Here is a 22,640-nt window from a genome sequence, read left to right as displayed (position 1 = left end):
CCCAGACCTTCATTCCCGAACCACCTCAAACCCCAGATGTTCATTCCCCAACCCCCCCCCAAACATCCAGAGCACCCCCAACCCCCAGAAGTTAATTCCCGACCCCCCCCAATCCCTAGACGCTTCATAAATGTAATTTTTTTGTTGTTATTCTTTTTATTGTTGTCACTATGCCAAGGAAGCACCACTGATGTCGCTTCCTGTGTGACGTGATATCAGCGGTGCTTCTTCCTTCTCATAGTGCCCATGTACAGAAAACCATCCATTCGGTGCCAGGGGTGTGCCACGCCTGTGATACAGCTGGTACCCAGCAGATAAGTGGGCTGTGCTAAACCGACGTGTGTTTTAAAGTACATGGACTTTGTGCAACAAGTTGTGTTACAAAACATAAAAGTGATTTTTTTAAAATATGGTTTTATAAAAATACATTGGAGCTCTATTGGATAAATATAATTTTAATCAGCTCATTCTGGGTTCTCTTGTATTTTGCAGCAATTCGCCTATCCCGGTTTCATCAAGGGTATGTTACATTAAATATCACGATCCTGTGAGTGTTGGTGTGGCCCAGCATCTAACAAACGTGGTTTTTATAGACAGAGGCCTGATAGTTGTACCCTACGGTGAAGGTAGGTACTAAGGCTTTGTGTAAACTCAATAGCTCTATGACTTATTTGAATTGTACGTTGTAACTGAGCGAAATAACTTTCAAGTGTTATTGAAAGTGCATGATCCTCTTATTGAATCTTACACAGATTCTTCAATTGTGTGTTGTAATATATGCATTGCTAAGTGTTGAGCAATATTTTGCATGAAGGATCTGATTTCTGGAAGTTCGAATAAGTTGCAAAAGACACAACTAAAGAATTTGTGAAGGCAAAACTGAACATTTGCTTTAGAATAGGGAAGAAATTAAACGGTTTACCATGCACAATAAAAAACAAAACGTATGCAGTCTGTGGTTAGTGTGGTAACTCATTTAACTATGTCAAAGCATGACAAATGTAGCAGTAAGCATACATAAGATTGAAGTTTTTTGTTGGCTGTATCTAATGTATGTAACTGATAGTAGTACGACCAAAAGTGAAGTAAATAAAATTTGAACAATTGGCACAAGATATATAACCTCTGAACAATGACTGAGATTGAATTTAGACCAAACATTTTACAACTCTATAGTATGCTAAACACCAAAGTCATACTAGCAAAAAAATACATGCATAATGTTGGGTATGGATTCCATGAACTTGCTTTTATTGTATGTATCAATATGGTATTGAGTTTATTCATCAGTACATGCACAGTTTTGTCTTTTATTTTTCAAGCAGGAAAATAAGTTTGTTTCTGACTTAACATGCATAGTATGCTTTGTTAGAAATAATCATGTTATTTGATTTATGACGAATTGATGGACAGCCCAAAATTTTAAAGCAAGTCTACCAAGATACTGTTCTGATGTGTTTTATTGCAGTCAAGCTACTAGTGCAAGATAGAAATCTTATAGTTGTTTGTGTGATCTGTTTGCAAAGTAACTTGAGTGACAAAAGTTTTAAAAAAAAAGTTGTTTTAACAAGACTGAAAGGTATAGTTGGAGTAGTGAAAATATTTTGCCAATATTGGTATCTTAAAACTATACTTTTAACAGTGTTTGTAAACAAATTCAGCAAGAACAATAGTAGGTTGGCAGTTTTTGCATTTTCCATGTAGATTTAAGGTTGGAATATTAGGAATTCTAATGTCTTGCAGGGAAAAATTCAGTGGAGCTATTTCAATCTGATTTATTTAGTACTAATATTTAATGCCATTCTCTAAAAGCTAGAGCTATTCGAGTTATAAGCTATTAGATTCACTAGAAACTTTTGTAAAGAAAATCCCATAGTAACATTGAAATGAAAATAGTGAAAATTTACATCAGACTAATCAATCTCTGACAAAGAAAAGTAGGTTAAAGTATCAAGTATGATTCTTCATGATAACATTTTAATATTTGGTTAGCTTCTGCCTAAGATTTTTTAAACATAAAATTGGTTGATAAATGATACCTCATCTTTTCCATTTACCTTGCCTATTTTGACTGAAGTTTTTCTCATCTTTCCTTGTAGTTCAAGCTTCTTATACCATTTTTGTCTACAAATTGGACTGTCACTACTCTTTGCAGTAAATCCTGTGAAGCATTTTGAGATGACATCCTGTCATGAAAGGACAATGTCTCAAAGTGCTTCATGGGATTTAATGTAAAGGTTTTATGTTGCATGCAAGGATTCTTCTTATTAAAATTAAACATTTTAATTTGCTATATCAAATGCAGTGATTCTTATTAACAATCATGTTGCTTTTTTTTGCACTGTCTTCAAAGCTTGTTTACATTTTTCTGGCCTTGTGACAAGAAATAATTATAGAAATGTATTCTACCAGAATTACAGTAAAACTGGAGATTAATATATCCCAGGATTCTTTTTGCTGAGGTTTTTAGTTGCTATTCCATATTCACCTCCCATTGATGGTGTTAAATCTGCCATTCATCCGAGATTTGTTTCCAGGCCTCCCTGTACTAGGTCAGTCTCATTCATGTACACTGATGATGCACATTTGCTTGCCAATTACGTTTCCAATGTTCATTTGAGCTTTATTTCATCTTCCATTTTTCTGTCCAAGTGCACATTACAAAATCTTTCGTAATTTTTTTTGTTGCATCCTTTGTCTCCATTGATGTCTCTATTTTAATGTCATCATTAAATCTTGCAAGTTTACAATCAATATCAATTTCCATATAGGTCATAAATATGGACTCTTCATGGGGCTCCACTTAGCATTGCCTGTATTCTGACATTAGAGGACTATTATACTGTACTTCATATTTTTCACCAACTACTTATGTCCATGTTCTAGCTAGAATACTTATGTGCTTTTAGTTTAATTAGGATTCTTTCATGTTGAACTTTATGACAAGCTTTCCAAAAGTGTTGACGTAGGCAGTATCATCATTGGGTTCTAGCTTTCATTATTTCTTGACGCGATTTCTTAATAAGGAATCCAGTTCAAGGTTTTGTTGACTCAAGGGAATTGCACTCTGGAAGTAGATTGTGTTGGAGCAATGTTCCTATGGATGGGGGCGTTTACCTGAAGAAGTCCCCATTGTGAGACTCGGATTGCTTATTAAGGAATCTTGTTAAGACATAACATGAATTTGACCCAATGTCAACTGATTAGATGATCAATTAGACACGATCTTTAACATCTTGAAAGAAGTTAAGGATTCAGTTATGTAGTGAACATGTTTTAGGGAATGGCTTTGACAGTGTATTCTGTGGTATAATACATAGTTTTATTTCATCATATCCAGAGTTACTGTAGTCAACTAACTACAGCATTCTAATAATATGGTGACATCCACCTAATTATGTTGAAGTGACATTCTTCTGAGGTTATTTGCCGACTGAGAAATGTGGCAGGTGAAGGCTTTATTTTAAAACAATTGACATTTTCACACTTGGCAAAAAATCTTTTTTAAATGGCCAGTTCTTGATTTGTTCATGTTTTACTTGGAGAGTGTGTATCCTTTGTAGTTCAAAATTAAGATTCTTTAATAAAATGCCTTCTCATGCCATGTTCCATAACAACTATACAATTCAACATCTTGTATACTTCGGTAGGTTTTGATGTAATTTTTTTCACAGATACATAAAACCTACTGTTCCGGTTCTAATATCTGCAGTTTTAATCATCACTGAGTGTCTTTTTGAATATTTTAATTTATTTACGTTAATGTGCTCCAAATGGTGGTTCAGTTGTATGGGATTAAGTATAAATGGTATAGCAGCTGCATTAAGTAACTTTTATATAATCTAAACCAGAGGCTGGTTCTTTTCCTGCAGGTATACCATGTTTTCAAGTAGAAACCTATTGGTAGTTTGAAATGTATCCTGATTAACTTAAGGATTTTCTTTATTAACCATACTTAATGGTAGATGGAATCCCAGTACCAATATTAATTTGGTTTTGTATGTTTTCTCTGTGATGTGTGTGCATTAGTGGATGACTAGACTGGCGAAGGCAGACCTGTACACTTGCCTACTGTAGGCATTGTTTGCCATGCCACTAATGCTGCCACCAAGCAAAATCTTCACGGGGGGATAATGGCTGGAGACTGCCCGTCGACATCTTCCAAGATGGACACCCTGTCTTTTTACTTTTTATTTGTCCCCTGTATGCATCTCTTCTCTTTAAACATTTTAATCATTTTCGGTTTGTAAACTAGCCTTGCTTACCTTGCAATGTATTGTTTCATAAATGTTCTCTAACCAAAATACTGTTGATTGATTTGGTACTTTTGCGAGAGAGTGTGTGTGTGTGTGTGTGTGTGTGTGTGTTTGTTGGGGGTGTGTGGATTTGTTTGTGGGATTTGTTTCCTAATTGTACTTTTTTCTCTTAATATTTCAAAAGATAAGTGTATGTCCTTGCTTCTTAAGATTTTGCATTATACTCAACTGTAATGTTAAGCGTTGATTTTCAGCAACATTATCTGAAGGCATACTTATGCCATCGGAATCTTTAATTTGATGTAATAGTATCCTTAAGACTTGCGTTTGTTTTCAGTTGCACAGTGAGAAGTCTTTTTTAGTAAACGGTTTCTGTGTGCTTGTACATATGTATATTACCTAAAAGCTATAAGAACACTGTTACTAACTTGTAAACTGTAATGAAAGTGGCTAAACAAGTAAACACAATTTATGTCCATTTTATACCACATATATAGCCTCTAATACAATGTTTTGTGTGTTATGCTTTGTTGTATGCTATAATTAAGTAGCTATGGTGTTTTTAATAGTCAGACTTTTACTGAAGTTTGTATACCCATTCAAAATAATACTGCTCCAATTTCCTGCAGGTGTTCATATAGTGTTACACAAATTATTTATCAATCCATCTATCTCTACATTCAACTGTCTTAAGAAAAGGCGAATATGTATATAAAAAGCATTGTGTGGTACAAAACAGAACATGGAGTGGTAGACGTGAAATGCAGTGCTTTGATCATATAATAGAATGGGCGAGCTTTGACCACAACCTTTTTTTTAAAAAGAATCATTTGTAGGGTAAGCTCAGCATCTTACTGCTGCCAGTAATTTAAAGTGCTAATTGTGCATCCTCAAACGTATATCAATTCTTATGCTTAACATCTAAAGTTATCATAGTTGTAGTGTTAAACTTTTTCATAAAATGGTAAGATAATTTAAGTAGTTATAAAATACAGCACAATTATTTTAAAGATTACAGCATTCCTTCTAAATTCCTAAAAACATTAAATTTGAACTGCTTTTACCTGTTAAGTTTTGTTGGAAAATCACAACACTATAAACATTACAATTTGTTTCACTTGTTTTAATGAAGTGTTTGAGTTAATGTTGAAATCATCATCCAGATGATAGCAATTTAAATTTGATATGACCCATTTTTAAGATGAATTGATCATTATCACCAGAAATAATTGCCTATTACATTATTTTTTTAGCATAGCCTCTCGGTATTATTTATTCAGGGTTTCACTTGCATGCCACCATGAATATTTGTTTGCAGAATTTTGAATACAAGATATTTTTCTTAACAGGTACTCCAGTGTCAGGGACAATAAGAATAATTTGCTGTGATTTTTATAATAAAGTGAAACATTAAAACCTATTTTGACAATTTCACTCTTAATACTGTGCTGTCAGAAACAAACATTTCTGAATCGCAGCAAACAAGCTTTCAGCTATTATCTTTGGTATTTGAAGACTGGGGAGCAGCAGCATAATAGTGGTGGTACATTGTGAGCAGTAGGGTCAGGGTGTTGATTTTTATAAAACTATCTGAATGCATTAAGTTGAATTCATTAAATTCAGTGCAAAGTCATATTGACATTGCATTGTAGTTGGCGGTCGCTTGACAGTGTAAGATTATACTGATGCACATAATGTTCTGTTTGTTTGCAACAAACTTACCAGGTAAATGGTTATGAAATTTTAGGGCTATAATTTATACTAAAGATGTTCAGGACAAATCAAATTAAAAAAGAAACTTTGTAAGTTCATATGTAAACAACTTTGATTTCCTACTGCGTTTGTTTAGCTGGTTTTAAATTAAACAAATTGGAATTCTCGAATTTTGGCTTTGTCATTTGTTGGGGACTAAAAAAATTTTTAAAAAATGTTCTTCTTTTCTGTATCTGATGTTCTGTGTGCTAGTAGCGATGCAGCCAACATGAACGGTTGTCGTGTGTAACACAACTTTCGAACACTGAGAGTGATCGCCTGGGGAAAACGTCCATGCTTGATATCGTATGGTACATGACCAATAAGTTTCAAGTACAGGTGACCATAGCTCAAAGTGCTAAATTATTGTCTACATTTTTAATTATTAAAAAAGTTTTCCTGTAATATATGGTTGCTTACAGTTTTGACAGTTTTACATCTTTATTTTAATTTTATTGCAGAGTAGGTTAAAAGACATCTTTGTTTGTATGTTTTTGAAAGGCTCTAGAAGTGAGTTCTCAGAGTAGTCAATCGGTGCTATTGAGATGGGATAAACAATTTTATTTTGCTCCATTATCCTAAGTAATTGTTCTATTTCTTCCGCAGGAAAAATCCCAGATGAAAGCAAAGCCTTGGCCCTTTTGGCACCTGTCACTTCTATTGCAGGCTTGATGCCTGGTGCAGGATTGCTCCCAGTCCCCACTTGCAGCCCCCTTGCTTCAGTAAGTGACATTTTAAACCCTGAGTGTTTGATAAGCATTCCTTTGTAGTAAAATAATTTAACTGTGCATTGCTTATGGCATTATATAAATTGTAATATGAAATCTACATGCTTCTCAAACCAAGATTTTCTTTTGACAGATTAGTGCCGTTGATGCAGTTGGTAGTGCAATGGGTGCTGTTGTTGGTTCTATTCCCTTTGGTGCACTGGGAGCACTGCAAGGACTTGATCCCAATTTTGCCGCCCTGGGAATAAACGCTCAACACCCCACAATAGGAAATGTGGATCCTTCCAAGATTGAAGAAATCAGAAGAACAGTTTATGTTGGAAACTTGAATTCGCAGGTAATTTAAAAACTTGTCCAATAAACCTGCCAATAACTTTTTTCACCCTAAAAAAAGAAAAAATTCTGTCCTTAAAAATAAATTCTATGCAATGGATTATAAATAACAATTGATTGAACTTTTTCAAAATTGACTCTTGAGTTTTGCTATGAATTCTTACCAATGAGAAGGCTTGATTATTTGGTCAGTATATAAAGTGGGCTAGAATGTAGGTCTGGTTCCTATAATAATAATCTTTGATATAGTGCCTTATCACGTCTTTGAGACATCTCAGAGCGCTTCACAGAATATACTCTAAAGTGAATTGACTATATTTTTTGAGCGAATGTTTTTTTATACCACACCTTTACTGCCTGTTTGGGTATCACAATTTAATAAATCGATTTGAAAATTGCATTACTATTTCACATTAGATGCATTGTTAGCTGTAACAATGATATGAAAGCCTGTTTTACCTTTATCTTTTTCTAAAGACGACAACAGCAGACCAGCTGCTTGAATTTTTCAGCCAAGTCGGTGAGGTGAAGTTTGTTCGTATGGCGGGAGATGAGACTCAACCAACTCGGTTTGCTTTTGTGGAATTTGCTGACCAGGGTTCAGTACTACGAGCTTTGGCCTTTAACGGAGCCATGTTTGGGGATCGACCTTTAAAGTATGTTTTATTTGGTTTCACGTTACATATTGTGTTGTTTATTGGCATTGTTTATTAAATGCCAAATCAGCAGATGGTATAATGACTGCAATTGGTGTTGTTATTCCAATATATTGTAATACATGAAAATGTACTTCAAATAAGCAATCCACAGTACAATCAGGCAAATGCAGCTGAGAAAAATAAACACAAAATGACCTTTTACACAATCATGAAATACAAATCTAATAGTTAATCAAAGTTTTACCCAATAAATCTTAAAGTTGGAAAATTGAGATAACTGTCCAAACTCTTTCAGTTGTTTGTTGAGCTTAAGCAGTTGCCACTAAGTTATTACATTTGCTAAGTGGTTTTTAAAAACGGTTTATTAGAATTGTGGCTTTTTTTTTAAAAAATGTTATTTTTTTATATGAATTGAGTGTCAGCCTGGCTCAGTTAGTAGCACTCCCGCTTCTGAGTCAGAAGGATTGGGGTTCAAGCCCCACGGCAGAACTTTGAACTCAGAATCGAGGCTGACACTCAAATACAATGCTGGGAGCATGCTATATTGTTGGAGGTGCTGTCCTTTGAGTGAGTCGTTAAACTGAGGTCTCATCTGCCTGTTCAGGTGGACTTTAAGGATCTCATGGCTCTATTTAGAAAGATAAGGAAATTTCTCCCATTGTCTTGGCCAACAATGCTTCAAATAAAATTGGTCTTTCACTTCACTGCTGTGTGTAAATCTCTTCACATCATTAAATCATCCAGTCACACAGGCAGATGGTTTTGAGAACAGTCCAGCAAAGAATTATACAACTTGCATACATTCCATATTGCAAATTACCTAGATGGCTGTTATGCTGCTAATTCCATTGATTGGATCCATATCTCCAAATATGCCAAACCAGTTATTGCAATGTGCTTAAAATAAGTTTTTTTTAACCTAGAATCAATCATTCTAATAATGCGATTGTGAAGCCCCCTGAGATGACACCACAGGCTGCTGCCAAAGAACTTGAAGAAGTAATGAAGAGAGTAAGAGAAGCACAGTCCTTTATATCAGCAGCTATTGAACCAATTCCAGGAATTGGTAAGTTGAAGTAAACAAGCAAGCCTGATATTTTCATTAAAATCCCAGATCTTATGAAGATATGAATTTAATCATTTTCTTTGCACTGAAGGTTTAGTCAAGAACCTAATTCTTGTAAATTTGAATTAGAACTACTGAAGTCCTTCCCTGGAAAAGCCAAGTGTTAAACTAGTGCAACCATAGCTCATTTTATTTTGGCAATTTAAACGCCTTTTGTGAAGAAGCTGACTTTTGCAGGAGTATGGTTCCATGGTGCTGGCAATCTTCAGGTGCCTCTTTCCAAATTACCATTTTTCATATGTGAATCTACATGGGGAATGCTAGGTGATGGTGGAGAGAATGACATTGAGTCTCGTCTTATTATCTGACTTCCTCTCATTTACTGTTTCTAGCAACAGACTGTAGTTGAGTTAATGAGTCTTAACGCCTCAATTTTTGACCCAGCTGTACATAAGCCATATGTCCATATGTACATAGTTCATCAGAAATTGAGCAGCAACATTTTGGTCTGTTTGGCTTAATGCTCATCAGGGGAGACATGCCCTGCAAGTTTAATATAGATATATACTGTATATACTTGGAAATCCAGCCCTTGTTTATCACTACAAACTAATTAATTCTGAAATAGTACCAGGGATACTGAAATCCACATCAATTCAGGGCTAATGAAGGAATCTTAAGTATAATCTGATACTTATACTGATTACCTGTCTCTGTCAATATTGTTTTCTTTATAACCATTTACTTATTCCTTCCATGGTGACATAAAAAATTGTGCACGTATACACTTATGCAAAAATTGTGCACGTATACATGTGTCCATTGGAGATTTTGTTTTTAAATAAAAGTTGTTTTTATTTTAGCTGGGGGAAGGATAATCTTGTGAATAGTGAAGTAGAAAAATATAGGCTTTTTTTTCCCCCAGTGGACGTTTTGATGTCCAGGAGCATCAGAACTGACAGTGATCTGAGTGACAGTCTCGTTGTGTGCCTCCACGCAATAAAGTGATTGATAGCACTTTGCTGCTTAAAGGAATAACGCAGGTTAAAGTTCTGCAGTAAGGCTTCTGGGAGCCAAGACTCAACAACAAAACCATGTTATAATAATAATAATAATCCTTGCATTTGATATAGCGCTTTTCACATCGGGTGGACGTCCCAAAGCGCTTCACAGAATATACTGTAAAGTGAATTGACTGTATATTTGTGGGCGAACGCGGCAGCCAATTGCGCACAGCAATGTCCCACAAACAATCGTAGATTGAAAATGACCAATTTATTATTGTTTTTGGTTTTGGAGGGATTATTATTAGGCTCTGTGTGGAGTAAGGAAACTTGCCCAAGGTTTGGCCCTGCCTGGAATTGAACTCAGGTCTCTCGCTTGCAAAGCGAGTGCTCTAACCACTGAGCTACAGGACTCCTGATGTTGGCCCAATCAGGAGTCCATTTTCTAAATAACTTATATTTTTAATTAGTAACAGATATTTTTGATGTTGAATACTCCAGGGTAAATCCATTCCTTAGAAGTTTGACAACTAATAAATAAAACAATTCCAATATCTGATGCAAGACAAATTGTGAATTTTAATTATTTATAGTTAAAAATGTTTTATAAATGTATTTATACCATCACTGTTGGAGCAATGAAGTTCCGATTTTATATCTTTGCTATTAGTTTGCCATCTAAAAGAAACGACACATAAAACTGAATATCATAGCACTAGATTTTCTGCATATAGTTTGTCATTTGTCTACATTACGCTTACTGAGTATTTACATATTCATTTTTTTGTCTCAAGAGATAGGAATAGAGAGTGATGTTAAAAACAGAGGATCCCAATCTCAATCTCAAGCAAAAAGATCTCGTTCAAGGTCAAAACAGAGGTGAGTACCTTAGTAGTTTTGTCTGACATATGCAGAAACTCATTACTGTAGTTAAGAGTATATAACCCAGACTGATAGCTCCACCTGTGCTTGGAAAGTTGCTGTGGCTACAGTAGAGTGTGCAATCTCTTCCTGAGAGACACATCCTATTTACCTATTTACATTGCACCATCTTCCTGCCCACAGCTAATTCCAACTCATTGAACTCCACTAATAGGAAATCGTGGAGGTTGAGAGCAGCTGTTGCTCAACAATTAACATGAGGATTGTTCACCAGAACACTGAGAACAATTTTCTTCTCCTTTTTGAATACTGTAATGGTATCTTTAATGCTGATCTGGGGAACATTATAATAATAATAATAATAATAATAATCCTTGCATTTGATATAGCGCTTTTCACGTCGGGAGGACGTCCCAAAGCGCTTCACAGAATAGACTGTAAAGTGAATTGACTGTATATTTGTGGGCGAACGCGGCAGCCAATTGCGCACAGCAATGTCCCACAAACATTGATAGTTCATTGACTACTTGTAGGATTAAAAACAGGGGTCCACGCTGGACAAGCAGCTGGAAAGCTTGCCGGACAGCAACATGGCAAGCTGATCGTTTTTAGTTGGTTAGACTCTTAACAGTACCCCATCGCATTCTATGAGGTTCCCCAGGCCTTGACTCTTGCCAAACTGCGCCTAATACTTTCCAGAATTAGATAAGCAGAATGCGTCCCTCCAGGGAGAGAGTGCGCATACCATTCCAACAATCTTATCTCTGGGATTTCCATGTGTAGGTGGGATGCATGGAAATCTCAGCTTGGTTTGGATACTCTGAAAGCACGGTGTTTGGTTTCTACATGCGTCGGGCATCTTGCTGACCAAAAAAGTATGATTAAAAACATTGAATCTGATTTTTTTGCAAATAAAGATTTTTTTAAAAGAAGTTGAAATTTTTATTTACTATGGTAATTTAAAAAAAGGAAAAATCTTATCTTGCTTATTTGTTCATAGTTTGGTTTCTAACAGCACTTTAGTGCATATTTACTGTATTGTAACTCTTTGTAATTTTATCATCACAAAGCATTCTGTATTTTTTTTCTTGAGACGTTCCAGGAGCAAGTCACCATGCAGATCCCACTCGAGACACAAAGAAACACCGAAATCCAAGAGTCCTCGCAAAAAGCGTTCCCGATCCAAAGATAGACGACGGTTTAAAAGTCGTTCCAGATCAAGGTAAACATCAGTTGAAATTTGTCATCAAACCTAATATCTTGTCTTTCTAGTTACAGTGTTTTAACAATATTTTCTCAGCAGTACAAAAAAACACAAACACAAATTCCCACTGGTGTTGCCATCTGACAGGTTCTGACTTAAAAGCCAAAAATTCCTGGTAAGAATGACAATAAAATAGTAAAGTGGCACATCCCAGGATGGGCAATAGGAAGGGGAACTTATCCGGGAATGTGTAAGTAGGACGAAGCTATTGGTAGTGAGTATAACTTTGTGAAAAGTCCTCCTGGATCTCGCTACTGCGTTCGGCACAGTTGATCACACCATCCTCCTCCACGGCCTCCTCCCTCATCCACCTTAGTGGGACCGCACTCGCATGGTTCGAGTCCTACTTAACCAACCGCCTCCACTTCATCTCGGCAAATGGTTTCTCTTCCTGCCCCTGCTGGGTACTCCAGGGCTCTATCCTTGGCTCTTTTTATTCTCATTTATATGCTGCAGACATGGGGTGAACTTGTATACGGATGACAAACAAATCTACTTTGCCTCTTCCAGTATCGACTCCAGGTCCGCCGATGCTCTGTTATCTTGTCTGGCAGACATCAGGGCCTGGATGAGTGTAAACTTCCTGCAGCTGAACGTGGACAAGACGGAAGCCATATTCCTTGGTTCCCGTCAACGTATTCACTCCTGCGGATCTGAACTCCTCAACCTCACTGCGCTCTCCCTCAGACTCACTGAAACAGTGCGCAATCTAAGCATCCGGTTTGACCCCCATTTGTCCTTCCTTCCCCACATCCGGTCCCTGACCAGTACTACCTTCCTCCAATCTGCCAGATTGCCCACCTCCGACCATACATTACCCCAAATGCAGCCTAAACCCTTGTGCATGTGTTTGTCACCACTCGCATGGATTACTCGCCTCGCATGGATTACTCGCCTCGCATGGATTACTCGCCTCGCCAGTCACCACTTCTCCACTATTTAAAAAATCCTGCTCATTCAGAATTCTGCTGCCTGCTTACTTACCCGGCCAAACTCTGTACCCCCATCTCACCAGGCACTACTGGCTCCCCATCACCGAATGGATCGACTTCAAGATCCTCACACTCGTGTTCAAATCCCTTTACTACGTGGCACTTCCCTGCCTCTCCGACCTCCTCACTCCCCAATCCACCACCTGGCACCTCCGCTCGACTGGCACCGGCCTCCTGCTCATCTCTCGTCCCCTCGCTCCACCATTGGAGGTTGCACATTCAGCCACTATGCTCTGAAACTCTGGAAGACTCTCCCTCAATCCCTCCGCCTTGCGGATCCCTCTCATCTTTTCCAAGTCCTGCCTGAAAACCTTTCTTTCTGACCGTGCTTATGGTCACCTTCCCACCCCCAGCTCGGAGTCAGGCTTCGCCACTGTTAAGTGCTCTGAGGCGCTACCCTGCGTGGAGAGCACTATGTAAGTGCAAGTTTTTGTTGAGTCTCTGTCTTTTGTTTGCCTGTTATTCTGTGCCTTCTTGTATCTGTCCATCTACACCCCCCCCACCCTTCACTATTTAATTTTGTTGTGCGATTGTTCCCTCTGTATGTCTGTTCGCCTTGTCGTTCTTTCTCTAAGAGTCTTTCTGTCTTATTCACTGTCCAAACTCGTTCTTTACCATCTGAACAGTTTGGATATAGAGATGGTCCTTTATGTAAAATAATGTATTGAAACACTTTATAGAGATGGTGCTGGGTACCAATCAAGGCTGATGGGGGTCACACTCCCTCACTCATTCCTACTTCTTTACCCATGTCTTCCCCCCTTCCTTCTCACTAAATCACTCTATCTCTCTTTTGCCTCTCATATCATGTGTACTCTCTCTAACTTACGCTCATTATAAAAGTAACTATCCTTGACATTGCTTCTTGCAGCACTCCGAGACACTATTGTGTGTGAAAGGCACTGTGTAAATGCAAGTTATTGTTCTTGCGCAGTGCACGTGTGCAGGAAGTGCCATCTTGACTGTACCTTATTACAGCCTAGTCACATTGTCACTTCTTGCGCATTTCACGGGAAGTGATGTTGCAGCAGCCATTTTGTCTCAGGTTCCCTTGTCAAGTGGTTCAGAACTTTGTAACAACTACACGTCAGACATACATAGTGCACCCTCCGCTTCCTGCGTGTTGATCAGGCTCTGTGCAGGAAGTGGAAGGTCGATAGTTTTTGTTGAGCTTCCAGGTTGAGCAGAATAGTTAGTTCCTGCGTTTATCAAATTGAATACAGTATTCAGATCATTAAGTTTTTTTCTGTTTTAAGTATGTTTAAATTGATTGTTCAATCTTAAGATTCTGAATGTAAAAAAAAAAGTTTCAAGAGTGGAAATTTGGAGTGGTTGTTTTTTTTCAAGCATTATGATGGTTTAAAAGCTGTGGATTGGACATTGTTGTTCAGTAAGTGGATTATGTGAGTTTATGTGTTCTCAGTAGTTATAGTGGAAATCTGTAACAGTTGCCGAAGTTGGGATTCAGCCAAAGCTTGGGACAGGAGGAGATTGACAATTCTTTTGAGATTTCGCTTGAAATGTATCTCATGGGTGTTAATTCCTTACGAAATAGGCTATGTTACATATCATTGTTCAATCAACTCTTGTTAATAGAAGAGGGAAAAATCTGAAAGTGGATGTGTCCTCTACTGAAACACTGTATATCTAGAGAATAGCCTGGTATAGAATGAATTTCTTTTGATATCCACCAGATGGAGCTCAATGTTTATAAGATTCTTTCCACATAATGTCTAAAAGTTTTTCCCATCAGTGTTCACTGGGTCAATCAGTGTAATAGATGTGAACGTTTATATTGTTAATTTATTTTAGGATTTCCCCCCCCACAATTTAGTTAAAAGATATTGGTGATATGAGATTTTGTATAATTGTATCTAAATAAATTTTTCTTGGAAAAACTGAGTAAGAAATGCCTAATTCTAAAATAATAGTAATAACCCTTATATTTGTTCTAGCGCCTTATCAAGTTGTTGAGACGTCTTAAAGCGTTTCACAGGAAATACTGTGAAGTGGATTGACTGTGCATTTTGTGGGTGAAATTTAGTGCGTAAAATAATTGTTTTATTCAGATGTTTTTGATTCATGCATGAAATCCAAGGTGATCAAAGTGTATAAGTCTCTATGGTCAACATGTCATCACTTCATCTTCTCGTTTGTTATTTATATCTTGAGTCTCTGTAAAGTTGACCTTTCTTATAGATGACTAAATGGTCACTAAACACTTGAGAAAAATGTTGTCTTTTTTTTGTTGAATGTTTTATTTTCAGCTCTCAACTGAATTTAACTCATTATGTTGAGCCATGTGCTTCCAATAACAGTTGAGGTTAAATTTGGCATTAATTATTTTTCTCTGGAGGAATGTTATCAAAGTATTCAGTTAGATTACTGTTGCACCACTTTGTGGTATTTTCTCAACTGAGCCTTATGAGGGTATGCATTTTGTACTATCTTGAATGATAAAGTTGAATAAATTACAATAATTATCAAAATACTTGTCCTGAGGGGCAAAGAAGTTTAAACTATTTAATTCTGAATTAGTTGAAAACTGCTACAAAATTATACCAAACCACAAGTGATTTAACTCCTTCCTGTTTTGAAGCTCATCTTCTAATCCTTATCCTTTTTATCTGTGCATGCTAACAGGGAAAGGAAGAAAGAAAGGGAAAGTAAAGTAAAGGAGCGATATAAAGATGTAGACAGAGAATATGGGAAAAAGAAAGAAAAGAAATCCAGGACCCCGCAAAGAAACTATAGCTTATCCAGACGCTCTCGGAGCCCAAGCAGGTGAGATACCTTGTGATAAACCTGAACTGTTTATAGTTATGTTAATTCGTAAAACTAGAGAAATGTCTAATTTGGAAAACAACGTAGTGTTGAGTTAGCAGTAGGGTTTAAGCACTGAAGTACCTGCCTTCACTTAAGCTGGCATATGATCGAATGGATCTGGCTTTGGTTTCACGGGTGGCGCCGGCTCCACCATTGTTAAGCGCTCTGAGACACTGCCCTGTGTGGAGGGCCTATATAACAAGCTGTTGCTGTTTGTTACTTGAGTTGATATAATACAATGCAAAATTACATTTGTGGAGCGCCTTTCACATTGATTGGACATCCTAAGGCACTGGACAGTCCAGGATTTGGACCCGGGCCAGATGTGGGGAGTGAGTGTGATCAGGGAGGGTAGGAGGGTGGCCGAAGAGGAGGGTCTTGAGACGTGCCTTGAAGAAGCCAAGTGAATGTGGGATGGAATTCCAAAGGGTGGGGGCAGAGAGGCTGATGATGATCGAGTTGTCCTTCCAGGTTGGTCCATCCAACAGAGGAAAAACATCCTAGCGCTTTTTAACTGAAATTTATGAGTGGTATCAGAGATGACAACTTGCATTTATATAACGCCTTTCATGATTTACATGTCAAGCAAGGGTGGGGGGGAGAGACTTGGGTTGTCAAAGTAAAAATGGAGGGCATTGAGATGAAAAGATCTGTCTAGATCCAATGGAACAGGCTTGATGGACCTTCTCCTATTTCTGTTTTGCTACTCTCCACAGGCACATACTCTCTTATTGTCTATTTCATTGTTACATCTTACCTGTTGATTTGAATATTGTGTGTAATTCTGTTTATATAGAGAGAGGTTCAGAAAGAAAAGCAGGAGTCCATCTAAAAGGAAGTCAAGAACACCAAAAAGAAAGTTTTCAAGATCAGCTTCTCCGAGAAGGTGGGCCTTTACAGAAATTGTCGAACTGGATAATTTATTACAATACAGTGCAATATAATTCAAAAATATGACGGGTGCATAGAAACAGGAGTAGGCCATTCAGCCTCTCGAGCCTATTCCACTATTCTATAAGATCATGTCTGATGTGTACCTCAATTCCAATTACCCGCCCTTGCCCCACATCCCTTGAGACCCTGACCTAAAAAATATCTGTCCAACTCAGTCTTGAAGATGTGAATGGATCCATTGTCCACAGCCTTTTGTAGGAGACAGTTCCACCGGTGGTGGTGAGACGTGAACAACCACTACCAAAGTGGTATAGTTGGAAAAAAAAGCTGACTTAATTGAAATCTCACTTTCAGAAACTTGTGTTGAATCTAATTTGGATTGTTCCTAATGAACAACAACAATATTGCATTCATATTAGTGCCTTTCATGTCAGGATGATGTCCCAAGGTGTTGGGGGGGGGGGGGGGGGGGGTCTCACCTGAAATTAACTTAGCTTTCTGATTTTGTACTGTGTTGAAGGTGATTGAAGAAATGCCACTGATTACATCTACAGTTTTTTTGTAGCTGTATAACATAATATATTAAAGAATAAACCGAAACACTGACCATGTATGATTAGTTTTTATAATGCCAGTTTTATACCACAATTTTGTTTATTTGCCAGAAGTAAGAAAGAAAAAAGGAAGGATAAAGACAAAGAGCACAGCAGAGACAGAGACAAGATCACAGGAAATTCAAGAGCTCAGAGCCGAGACAGGAGCAGAAGGGAGCATTCTACCTCAAAGAAAAAGAAAGACAAAGAGAAGGAACGGAAATCAAAGTTGGACAAAACAGACACCAAGGTGGGATCTGATGATTTGGTTACAAAGGTGAATACCACAAGCATATTTATATTTTATTTCTATTCAAGTATAGACAGTAAAAATTCTCCTGTTATACCAAGACTCATTTCTATTTCTCATTTGAGTCTGAATAACTGACTTTGAGTAAAGCACCAAGAATAAGTAAATGGGAAATGAAGATTCTTCTCTGATGTGTAGTTAAGCTCGCTGAAGATTAGACTTATGTAATGAATAAACAGTGGAGGAATAGTGGACTACCCAGTCTATTCCAGAACGGTTGTACAATAATTTTTCAGTAATTACAAAATACTAGTTTTTTGACTTATGCTCTGGACAATAATGTCTGTTGATTTTTACCTCAGCAAATTATTCATGCCTCTCTATATGTCTCTTTGTTTATACATCTATCAGTATCAGATCTTTCATTTTTTTCAGTCTATTTAGCCTTCAGTAATAGTTACATAAAGTAATATGACACGGAATGAGACCGTTTATACTCTATACGAGCCGCATCCTTCTTATTCCCTTCTCCTTTCCCCCTCTATTCCCCTGTCCATGGTAGTTATTTATGTTACTAGCATAAATTAAATAAGCTGTAGGAGGAATAAATATAGAAACCTTACCTGTAACAAAGATGTCTCCCCAACTCCTCCCTCCATAGGCTGCAGATCATCCAAACTCTGCACCCATGTCCTCTCCCGCACCAGGCTCCCTGACCCTATCACCCCAATCCTCGCCCGACTCCACTGGCTTCCCATCACTCAGATGATAAAGTTCAAGATCCAGGTCCTCCATGGTCTTGCTCCTCCCTACCTCTGCGACCTCCTAACATCCTTCCAGCTCCCTCCGCTCAGCGGGCTCCGGCCTGCTTCGCTCCTTCGACGCCCCACCCTTGGCGGACAGGTCTTCTGCCACTCTGCCCCCACCCTCTGGAACTTCATCCCGCAGTCCCTCCTCCTCACCCCCTCCCTTGCCTCCTTCAGGACTCATCTCAAGACCCTCCTCTTCAACTCAATCATCTTGCTTCTCCCCCCTGCCCTCCACCCTCCCCAATCCCGCCCCCCAGCTCAAGTCTGAAACATTGGCTGTCAGCTGAAGTACAAAATCATCAGTTTTCCTCATGATATCTTACTTTGAGTCATACAAGTTACATTTTGTAATGTTTTCTGTAACAACAAAAACTGTCTTGGCTTACACGCTCCACCCAAAATGTTTAAACTAAGATGATTAAAGGTACAGGGTATATTTAAATTATTATACTATTGCTGTCTATGATTTTAATATATTTTATTTTACAGGTGAAAAGAGAGTGCAGTAATGACGAAGGGCATAGTAGTGAAAAGGACAAAGAAAGTACAGACACCAACAGCGAAGGTTTGGTCAAAATTAAAGAAAATGGCAACCATAAATTAATTGACAACACCATAGAACAAGCGCCCAAGTCTGAGAATATTATTTCAGTGAGGGTTGAAGAGGGAGGTGAAGAGAAATCTGATACAGTGACTGAAGACTTAAATTCTATGCATAAACAACTTGATTCTTTATCTGAAGACTGTTATTAGCCATTCAACATCTCTTTAAAACAATTACATGTCTATGTGGCATTTTTCCGTTGGAGCCTATGAATGAATGGGTGTTGCTTCAATCTCTGAAAATTGGGAGTGGGGTATGTCTAGTAAAACCTTTGCTGTGTTGGTTCGTCAGCCAACAAACGTCGTATGGATTATGTCGCTCAAGATTGAAAATGAATAGTGTATTTGTCATGAAGGATATGTAAATACATGCATTATTTTTTAAAAAACTCTTACAGAAAGCAGACATTTGCCTTCATGGAGTTTTATTAAACTGTAAGTTTTTTTTATTAAACTGTAAGATAACATCATTTTACAACTATTATTTATAACAAGGGGTAAACTGTCATACCTTCCTGTTATTTTACTAATCATTTCATCAACTGGAAATGTTTCACTTATTTTAGTTGTGGACATGGCTTTTTGCAGGTAAAATGTCATTGATAGCATTTGTGCTCAAATGGCCCCAATAGATTACATGTAGAAAAATGCACATTGAAGCAGAATAATCCTGATTTTATTCCGTTACTGTAGGGCAAAAACATGTTGGTTGCAAGTGCTACTTACTTGATAATAAGTTAAGTACAGTTATTTTTGAGTAAATTAAAATGCAGAATTATACTACCTGTGCATTTTTCTTATATGGTATGACTTTAGAAAATAAATCAAAATGTGTATGTATTGTTTGAGACAGAGGCCTTTATAATACACAATGAACATTCTGAGAATAGTAATGTCGCAATAACATCAATATTTTTACCGAGACTTCAGTTTATCCGAAATTGCTGTATTAGTATATTGCTGTTGAAAGATAGCAGCTGAGGATGTTGCTCCACATTATAATTCCCTTTTGAAATCCAAGCATAAGTGGAGTAATTGTTTGCTGTTCTATCTGCATATTGCCAGCATTTGGTACATTACTAGTAAGAGGTAAACAAATGAGGTTGTCAGCAAAGGTACCAGAACTGGACATCTGAGGGTGGTATGATTTTTGTTGTACTGCTCTGGTGCCACTTACCGTTAAGTTAGCAGACAGTAGTTTACAACTGTTCTGCATTTTAACATGTCACATTTCAGATTTTAATGTATAACAAATATAATAATTGAGGCTTTTAGCTGCCAGAACGTTATTATTGAGAACTCAGGTGATGGGCTTAATCAGAACTTCCAGCTTGAAAAGAAAAGCCAAGAAAATGAGAAATCAAGAAGAAATGATGAGGTGTAACCAAGCTTTGATTTTATAAGATTGCAGTTTGTAGAGGAAAGGGAAACTGAAGCAAGATACGTAGCTCTACAGTCTTTAGGTCCTGTAAAAGAATGAGTTGAAGTCGAGAGAGTATTGATGTCAGCACAGAGAAGAGACGAAGAGCATTTAAGATGTCGTATTTGGAGCTACTGAGGAGCAAGAGGGGAAAACTCTTGGGAGCATTGGCCATAATAGCATCAAGATAGAAAAAATATAGGAAAGATGGGATGGAGAAAGAAATGTTGGAGGCTAGAAGTGAGGTATTTCCTGCAACAGTTGGAATATTTATAAATAGTACCATGGCTAGAAATCCACTTTTCTAACCTTTTTTGTTATGAATTTCTATTTTCAATGAGAATCAACTGATTTGGTCTGTTTTAGAGGGAGGCTATACTATAATTCTATCAGTTTTGTGACCCAATACAATGTATAATATATATATATAATATATATAACAACTAGTTCATTGCACATTTCTTAGAGATGTGATACCTGCATTCAGAGGCCATAACTTGTTTCTCACAAATAATCAGTTACACTAGGTTATTAGTTGTATTTCAGTTAATAAGAAACTATTAAAATCTATTTCAGTATGTAATTGTTTCCTAACCAGTGAAAATGGAGATTTGTGAATTATACCAGAGCTGTAACTGAATGCAAATACTGTACGTATCGGCACAGAAGTTAGTCTGTTAAACTTAGCACACTACGGTTAATAGTTGGAATAAAAATGTCCATGTTCTTACAGAATCACACAGCACATGTTATTTATTGGTTCACAGTTCTGATAGCACTGAAGGTATGTTGTCTTGATAGAATTTCATGTTAGTTGTTATATAAGCTAAATAGTTATCCAGTTCTGTACAGTTTACCTTTTGAAAGATGCTTTGTATGTTAGGGGAGTGACATACGTGGACTGTTTACTGCAATCTTGTGATATTTAATGCTTGTAAGGCTGGAAAGCCTGGAAAGATGCCATTTGTACAATGTGCTAAACTGTGAAGTGCAATTTGCTATAACATTTATAAAACAAAACAATCCATTTACAGCAGTGGGTGGCCAACCCATGGCCCGTGGGCCAAAAGTGGCCCCACGACATTTTCATTAGTCTAGATAAGTCTGTGTTCAATCAATAGTGTGTTTCCATTTTTTTCTTGATTTATGGCATCAATCAAGAAATATTCAATCAAGAAAATTTGTTTTGTTGGCTGACAATAAAGGTTGGCCACCACTGATTTATAGTATTAAAAACTCCTGAATTGATTGGTATTTACAATATAATTCAGAAAATACAACTGGAAACATACTTAGGACATTAGAGCTTTGTGATATTTTACAATGTCCTCGGATTTCTGATGTGATTACTGGAGCGGGGGATACAGCTGTAAATTTGGTTTAATCAAAAAAATGATAACTGAATATAGTTGTTGAAACTATAATAAAAAGAGAGCTTCTGTTCGAACAGCTATTGTTTTTCAGTTGTAACATTTGCGTAGGTTGATAATTATGCAATGTAAATTTGGTCTTCTAAGGGCTGCTTAAACTCTTTTTCTGATAATGGTATCAGGTAAGAAAGTACCTTTCAATGAGAAGACAAGACAGAAAGCATGCCAACAAAAGGTCTCATTCTGCTACTTGCCTCTGGGGCAGGCAACCTGCTCCGAAGGCTACGTCAGGAACACTAGAGACTAATGCAACAACAGCTCAGCAATGACTCTCTCCCCACATCAAAATGACTATCAGGAACTATGGAGTGCGAAGAACAATATGAAATTGTGTTTTAGATTTAAATACGGTTAAGGGAATTTGCTCCTAATGCTTTCAAATAATCAGCCATCATTTTTGCATAATTGTTTTTCTCCTTGGTGTTACAGAAGCCATATAGGTCATGTGGTCTTTTCCCTGTTGCCGTATCTATGGAGGAATTGTTGTCTGATAGCATGTTTGTTAGTTTCTTTCACTTATCATTGGGAACAGTTCATTGTCCTGTTGGGATACATGATATAAAAGTTTATATTATCTATGTTGTTTTTTTTAGAAATGATTTGTGCCTTTATAGAAATATAGAATCTTGGTGATGCAAAGGTTCAGTAAAAGGTTGGATTTGTAAAACTTCAAACTTTTGTCACATTTTTGATTTGCAACTGCATTAACTTATGATTAGTTTGTTGGGGCCCCATGTTACTTGCTTGCTTGACTTACTCCAGTCATCGTCAACGTTGATCAGTCCCAGCAATCCAGTTTCAAGAATTGTGATTCGTGTTGCCAATCCTGACATAAAAGTAGCTACAGTAACAATATTCTTTGTATCTGCAAGTGTGCAA

The 22,640-nt window shown here is 37.3% G+C and overlaps 1 protein-coding gene across 2 annotated transcripts; it reads left to right on the top strand.

Moving 5' to 3' along the window:
* Positions 1-492: 492 nt before the first annotated feature.
* On the top strand, positions 493-22,435 carry srek1 (splicing regulatory glutamine/lysine-rich protein 1; the record flags this gene model as incomplete). 2 transcript variants are annotated; one of them, XM_042334946.1, is given in 11 exon segments in its annotated part: positions 493-626; positions 6,615-6,730; positions 6,870-7,073; positions 7,547-7,725; positions 8,652-8,794; positions 10,593-10,677; positions 11,783-11,902; positions 15,580-15,720; positions 16,559-16,648; positions 17,322-17,526; positions 18,798-22,435. In XM_042334946.1, coding segments are annotated over 11 exon segments (1,681 nt in total), but the record flags the coding sequence as incomplete, so codon positions are not given.
* Between the last annotated feature and the right edge of the window lie 205 nt (positions 22,436-22,640).

Source organism: Callorhinchus milii, unplaced genomic scaffold (assembly GCF_018977255.1).
Source record: "Callorhinchus milii isolate IMCB2004 unplaced genomic scaffold, IMCB_Cmil_1.0 Scaffold1, whole genome shotgun sequence".
In the NCBI taxonomy this organism is placed as follows: Eukaryota; Metazoa; Chordata; class Chondrichthyes; order Chimaeriformes; family Callorhinchidae; genus Callorhinchus; species Callorhinchus milii.
This window is presented reverse-complemented; position numbering and strand designations above follow the sequence as displayed.